This window comes from Plutella xylostella, chromosome 20, assembly GCF_932276165.1.
Source record: "Plutella xylostella chromosome 20, ilPluXylo3.1, whole genome shotgun sequence".
Classification (NCBI taxonomy): Eukaryota; Metazoa; Arthropoda; class Insecta; order Lepidoptera; family Plutellidae; genus Plutella; species Plutella xylostella.
This window is the reverse complement of record NC_064000.1, coordinates 311682-319203: the sequence shown is the minus strand read 5'-3', so window position 1 is coordinate 319203 and position 7522 is coordinate 311682. Positions and strand designations below refer to the sequence as shown.

General features: G+C 36.2%; 1 protein-coding gene across 2 annotated transcripts in view; it reads right to left on the bottom strand.

The window, feature by feature from the left end:
- Positions 1-1673: 1673 nt before the first annotated feature.
- Positions 1674-7522, bottom strand: part of LOC105383202 — a 119390-nt gene continuing 113541 nt past the window's right edge. For both annotated transcript variants that reach the window (XM_048628407.1, XM_048628408.1), the window contains 2 exons: positions 7242-7377; positions 1674-1861 (listed from right to left, as the gene is read on the bottom strand). In XM_048628407.1, coding sequence (XP_048484364.1) covers positions 1787-1861; positions 7242-7377 — 211 coding nt within the window. In that variant the 3' untranslated portion in view covers positions 1674-1786. The remainder of the gene's footprint in view (positions 1862-7241; positions 7378-7522) is intronic.

Sequence of the window (7522 nt, the reverse complement as noted above, 5' to 3'; positions counted from 1 at the left end):
GTAATCCTGTGTTTATTGTTATGATTACTTGTGGTAAATTTTGTAGTGAACTCACATAATTATGAGGAACTTCTGAATACTTCTGTATGAATTGGCATTATACATATAATTGGATGGTACGGTACATAAAATAGTCATGATGTACTGACCTGACTGACATCATAGTATTATTATGATTGTCCAACTGGCCCAAAAATATATTCATTTCTTAGTAAACAAAACTCAGTCCTTTTTCTTAGGGATTCAAGCAACAAAAGTACTAAAAACTACGTTTAATACCTTTCTATTTGATTCATCACTATTCGTCCATGTACTTATTAGAAAATTACAATCTGTGTTCCAGATCACCTTAAAATAAATATTTTGTTCATTCGCTATGGAACCGAATGGTCTATGTGCCTACATACAGGGTGTTGATTTGTTGAATCTTTTCTCTAAAAAGTTGGTCATAGTTGGTCAGGGCATGGGTAGGGGAGATCGGACTATTTTATGGAAATGGTTACAAATTAACACCCTGTAATTGGTTTTACAAATTATATTTTACGTATACATACCTACTCCAACTTTTGCGTGCTAAGTTTATTAAACAAACATTTAAATATTTCAAAGATTATTCATTTCGTTTTTATAACAAAAATGAAATTTATCTACAAATTTATACATTAAAATGGTTTACACATACAACACAGGGTTTTGGAGTTAAAAGGGATCACAATACTTATTATTTTCAATATTTTATCATTAAAATGACCACTTTAATTGCTTTAAAAACATTTACTCTACTAAAATAGTTCTTTTTATATCATAAAGCGTAGTCATGATTTAATGACTTTATTACGGGATTTCGTAAAGTTTTTTTAACCGCCGACCTCGTATTTTCTTATGAAAACTTATATTTTTTGCCAAAGAAATACTATAAAACGCAAAATATATATAAATTCAAAAGTGCAGTTCTTTACCGTTTTAATGCCAAATAATACTTATAAAAACCTACATAAATATTTATTATAATTCGATGCTAGGTGCAAGCATTGGGTTGTGAAGGGGGAAAATGCTAATAAGTATAACTATTCTGACAGATACTTATTAAATTACAATTAATTGAGATATACGTCACTTAAAACAAAACAAATTTATAATATAACCATAAATTTAACCATACTTGTTTTATAAACTTAATTTTAAATACATAACGAGATTCGAACAACTCTATCGCAACAACAATAACAAACAAGCTAATTCATAATTGTTTCCAAAAACGAATATTTGCGCCATCTATTGCAGATTCCCAGCAACATTAGCATAAAGATAAAGATAAGCCCCGGCACTATTGATTGGCGTAGTTTTAATCATTTATTTGACGGTATCATTGTCATGATTGTGTAAATCCCAGAAATAGATCCTGAAATTTTCCTATTGACATTTTGTCGAAACAACGCCATCTATGATCAAAATGCGTCATATTTCCTTCTACTCTTATTTCGTCACTGCCCGATGACATCACTACGTAGACCCGGGCTATAGCTGTTAGCGGTAAAACCGTTAAATGAGACGGAGTAAGAGTAGAAGGATGCGCGAGAGAGTCATCTAGCGGTAAACGCGGTGCACTAGCTCCGTGCCATACAGAGTCGATGTTCTCTGCTCGATCGGTTCAGAAAAAGCTAGAATTGGCCAGGTCACTAGCCGGGGCTGTTCTCAGCTGTAAGCGGGTGGTTTGGAGGCTTCAGGCGTAGGCTCCGGCGCAGTCGAAGAAGGGGAAGCAGGCGCCGGGGTCGGCGGCGGAGTGCTAGAGCACGTGCAGGTTCTCGCACGACTTGGACTTGGAGTCGCGCGCCCACACGCGCCCGAGGAGGCCTCGCACCTGGAACGCACCGATTTGGAATTGAATAAAAGTCTGAAGAAATTGTAAAAATATAGAGTGTGTGGAGTTACAAACAACATTATCAGTATTATCATCATCATCAGTATCCGACTACTCTAACAAGTCGCTCAAGATTACTGTAGAACGCGATTTTCAGTCCTCCTTATCGAGACACTACAATCTATAATGCGGCAAGTTACTTGGCGACCCTCCTTGCGGGGTGAAAGGAGTGGCGGGGGCGAGGTAGCACGACATGCTATGATGCTACACACGTAGAAAAGTGTGCCCGGATTAATCTCGCGATAGCTTGTAACTATTTCTGACGTAAGTAAAATTTTATTCTATGAGTGTTTCCGTAAATGTCATATTTAGCTTAAAATTTATAGTTTGACAGCATTAAAATTTGGATGTTTACCTTCAGAATATCTACCAATTTGAATTTATTTATGTAAAAGTGTTTTATTTTTTAAATCAATTTCCATGTCACTTTCATGTTCACTCTCTGTTTGAACTTGTTCATCGTCGTCGTCATCCTCATCTTCATCATCGTTTTCATTAACTTCAATTATAAATCTAAGACAAATACCAATTTATGTTTAATTTACAATAAATTATAAATAAACAATAACATACCTGTCCAATACATCGTCAAATACTCTATCAGATTTATAATATTCGTCTTAATTTTTTATGACATGGTCGTCACAATTTCTCCACTTTTTAGGCGAATAATTAGAGAAAAGCAACTCTAAGTCTTTTATCTCTTTATCTAAGTTAGAGTCAATCGACGTTCTTGCGAGCCTTTCACGTACCGCCACACAAGTTCAATAGGATTTAATTCCGGGTGGTATGGGGGTAGGCGAAGCACGATATGACCATTTTCTTTCAAAATTTCATCAATTTTGTAATTTTTCTCTGTGTTTTGCTCATTATTTACTTTCATTAAATCACATAAATTTTGGTTGCTTTCCTAGTTACAAGAACTGACAACTGACGCACTGTCATATGGACTCTTCGTCTTTGTTGTTTACTTTTTCGTATCTGACTGCGCAGTACCAACCTTTAGCCGCGTAGCATGACTGATCCGGTACGCTGTTCTACAAGAAGCCCCTATATTGAGACATTATACGATTTGTTGTTATTAACGTTATTTTGTTGACGAATTATAGATACCTAATAAATTCAAATTCAAAATTCAAATTCAAATGGTTTAATCGACGTAAAATTTTACAATTATTTGTCGATAGTCATCTACCACCATTTCACAAAGGCCCCGTCATTGAGAAGGAAAGAAATGGCGAAAGAAACTCCTCGAGCATCTTTTCAACTTTTTCCTTATAATCTATTACAATTTTTACTTATATCTAGTACCTACAATTTTACTTAAGTACCTACATCCATTTCATTTTTTCAATAGCCTTAGCTGAGGTGGACAAGACCACGCGTTTTTGTCGTTTAAATAATCATTTATACTATAGTAAGCTTTACTACATAATGTAGCTTTAACATAATTCTTAAATTTTTGCTCAGTAAGGTTTATTGCTTCATTTGATAATTTATTATAAAAGCGTATACAGTTCCCCATGAATGATGTGTTTGTTTTCGAAAGTCTGAGTGTGGGGAAAAGCAACTTATTTTTGTTTCTGGTCTCAATACCGTGAGTGGCTCCTACTTTACTAAATGAATTTAAGTTTTTACGAACATACATAATATTTTCATAAATATATTGGCATGGAACAGTTAGTATACCTATTTCCTTAAACGTATCTCTTAATGAAATTCTAGACCCTAATACATATATGGCTCGAATTGCTCGTTTTTGCAGAACAAAGATTTGATTAATGTCAGCCGCTCGTCCCCACAATAGAATTCCGTAAGACATAACACTATGAAAATAACTAAAATACACAAGCCTGGCTGTATCTACATCTGTTAACTGTCTAATGGTTCTAACCGCATAAGCTGCAGAACTCAATCTACCGGCTATCCTCTCAATATGGGGTCCCCATTGCAACTTTGAGTCAATTGTAATACCCAGGAATACCGTTTCATTTACTAACTCTAGCTTATCGTTATTCAATGTCAAATATGTCTCTACTTGTCTTACATTAGGCAAAGTGAATTTAATACATTTTGTTTTCTTGGAGTTAAGAGCTAAATTATTTACAGTGAACCAATTAGCAACTATGGAAAGAGTACTGTTTGCATTGTCAAAATTGACTTCTTGTCGCTTCAACTTAAATATAAGTGAAGTATCATCAGCAAACAGTACTATCTCACATAATTTATCTACCAAAAACGGTAAATCGTTAACATATACAAGAAACAAGAATGGTCCTAAAATCGAGCCTTGGGGAACACCCATACTGACAGGACAGCCAGCCGAACGCACTCCATTTATGTCAACTAGTTGAGTTCTGTTGCTCAAGTATGATTCCAATAATGTAAGAGCTTTGCCAGTTAGCCCATAATATTTAAGTTTCATAAGTACAGTGGCATGATCCACACAATCAAATGCTTTCGATAGATCGCAAAATACACCCACAGCATCAAGACGTTCCTCCCAAGCACTAAATATGTGTTTGACCAACGCGACACCAGCGTCAGTTGTAGATCGACCTTTGGTGAAACCGAACTGTTGGTTATGGAGAAGGCCGTGAATACTAAAGTGCGAAAGCATTTGATGCAGCATAATTGGGATCATTTTTCTAAAATTATTGGGATCATTTTTCTCACCAGATTTAAAAAGCGGTATTAGTTTACTAAGTTTCATCAGATCGGGGAATACACCGACCTCAATGCATCTGTTAAAAAGATTAGCCAAGTGGGGTGCTAGGATATCAATAACATGACTAATAACTTTAACGGACATGCCCCATAAATCTTCTGTCATTTTTAAATTTAATTCTTTATAAGTGGTAATTATGGTCTGTGTATTTATACCATGAAATTGAAAGTCGAGATCGCAAGGCGGTGCATTCCCTCTTAGCAAACGTTCAGCTTCAGCGCAAGATGAATCAAGGTTCTCAGTTGTAGCTATCGGTATACTACGGAAAAAATCTTCAAAGACGGAAGCCACTTCTTCACTAGATGAAACAATTTTATCATCAATCTTAAGTTCAAAATTTAAATCACGTGGTTTATTCTTCCCGGTTTCAGTATTAATGATATTCCATACGGTTTTAATCTTGTTATTAGAGTTTTTAATCTTTCTATTTATATAATCTGATTTAGCTTGGTGGCAAACGGCTTTGAATATCTTTGTATATTTCTTTACATAATCTCTAAAGTTATCGTCATGAGTAAATGTACGCTGTTCATAGAGATCATATAATTTACTTCTGCTCTTATAAATTCCCGATGTTGCCCAGTCATTAAGACTTAGTTTACAATTAACATCTACTTCTTTCTTAGTGAACACGTTTTCAAATTCTTGAGACAAACCTTGAAATATTTCCTTAAAGGCATCATTGGGATTTCTTTCAGAGCTTCTACAGTAGTCAAGTTTACTGTTCAATCGAGATTTAAACTTATCAATTCTGTATGATGTTACTGGTCTGAACTTGAAAGTGGCTGACTTACGTTCAAAAGTACAAGGAAACGTAATAATTTGCCCACTGTGGTCGGATGGTAAGCAATTGATTACAGAATGATTAGTAAAATCACAATTACAGTAAATATTGTCAATACAAGTGGCTGAGGTGGGAGTAATTCTGGTAGGATCCAGGAAGACATTACTTAAATTATATGACTTGAACAAATTAATTATACAACATTTCATAGAAGTCTCAACTAATAAATCAATATTAAAATCTCCCACCACGACCACTTGTTTTGAGCTCTTAGATAAGATGGTAAGGCTATCCTCCATCACTTTCTCAAATACTTTATAGTCAGAAGAGGGGGGCCTGTACACGCTTAAAATTATATACTTGTCCATCTCAACACAAGCTAGTTCAGCTATTCTTTCGACCGATAATTTTACAATGTCTTTCCTATCCTTACATTTTAAATTTTTCTTTACAAATATTAATGATCCTCCTTTGTCTAACGATTTCCTATTAAATGAGCTAATAACATTATAATTTTTTACATTAAAATTCATGTCATAATTTTTAAGGTGATGCTCAGTAATACAAATTATCCCCCTTATTCATAGAAAAGTTACAAGACGTTTTAACTAATAAACTGTTTTGTCCCTCTCTTTCAAAGAACAAATTGTTCTTTGTCGGAGAGGGACAAAACAGTTTATTAGTTAAAACGTTCTGTAACTTCTCTATGAATAAGGGGGTATGTCTATGTCGTATTGTTCTAAAAATAACTCTAGCATTAGAAGTTTGCGAGAAAGCCCCTGAATGTTCTGGTGTACAACTCTCAGTTGCTCATCTCTTGTCGTGCATGGCAGTTTAAATTTACATTAGTATTACTACTAACTATCGTATCAGTTGGTCCTACTTCTGTTATACTACTTATAACAGGGTCAAAAATATTGTAAGCTAACAATTTAGCTATCTGTCGCTTATAAAACTAGGTACAAATAATGTACTCTTAGTCAAAATAAAATTATGAATAAATTTATTTGTATCGAAATACATCATTCTTTCTCTGTCACCAAAGGTCATGTTAAATAATAACATATTTAAATCACCTATGTAATTATTCTGCTTTGTAGTCCGTGAGGTGGAGTAAGGGAAAGCACAAATAATGGTTTTCCTAACATTAATAGAAGAAAGTGCGTCATAACATTGAATTATGTCCTCTTTCTCTACTTCTATGCTATTTCCTACTAGTAATACTATTGTAGTATTCAAGCTGTATTGCCCTGACACTATCCTATCTACAATTTGCTTAAATGAGGCACCTGGCATACATATATTTAATTTAATAATAATATTAAAAAGGCCTCAACACTCATCCTAAGACTAATGGTCTCAGGATCAATGATCTCATGTGGGTCGCACTCAAATTATGACAGACTATATAAGACATGTGGCCGCCTCGGCTGCGCGGCCGAGACTGCCGTAACAATGACATGCAGTGCACGCGTTGCCCTTCCCCGCTACCCTCCCGCTACCCGCTGTCGTCTTGGGTACCTCGTCCCCTCCGCGTCTTTCACCCCGCAAGGAGGGTCGCCAAGCAACTTGCCAATCTATAGGCAGCAACCGAAAACGCATCGTCTACGTTTGTAGTCTCCATTGAGTACTAATTCTAATCTACCCCCACCCAATTTCTATATTTTCAGTAAAAAAACAAACAGATTTTCTTCTCAAAAATGCCGTAGAGCAAAATTACATACGCAGGGTTCTGACTGCAGATACTTCAAAAAATTATTTAACACATTTTCAATCTTGTTAGCGTAAGTCAATGTGTGCTAACCGACCTTCACACTGGCGGAGAGTCGAGTCCTTTTCCGTGGCGTGCTGGCGGCGGAGGCGGGCGGCGCGGGCTCCGGCGGCTCGCGGTCCTCCAGCGGGGAGCGGTTGCGGCTGCGGTTCTTGCGGGACGTGCTGCGCTTCCTGAGGGCGGGGAGAGAGTGAGGTTATGTGCGGGTTTGGGAGGTGGCACCATCTGTTGGGAAAACTTAGGCCTATCTTGGACAGACAGGCTGATAATGATGGCCATCATCATCAAAGTCGGTACCCCATAGAATGGGGATCGTAA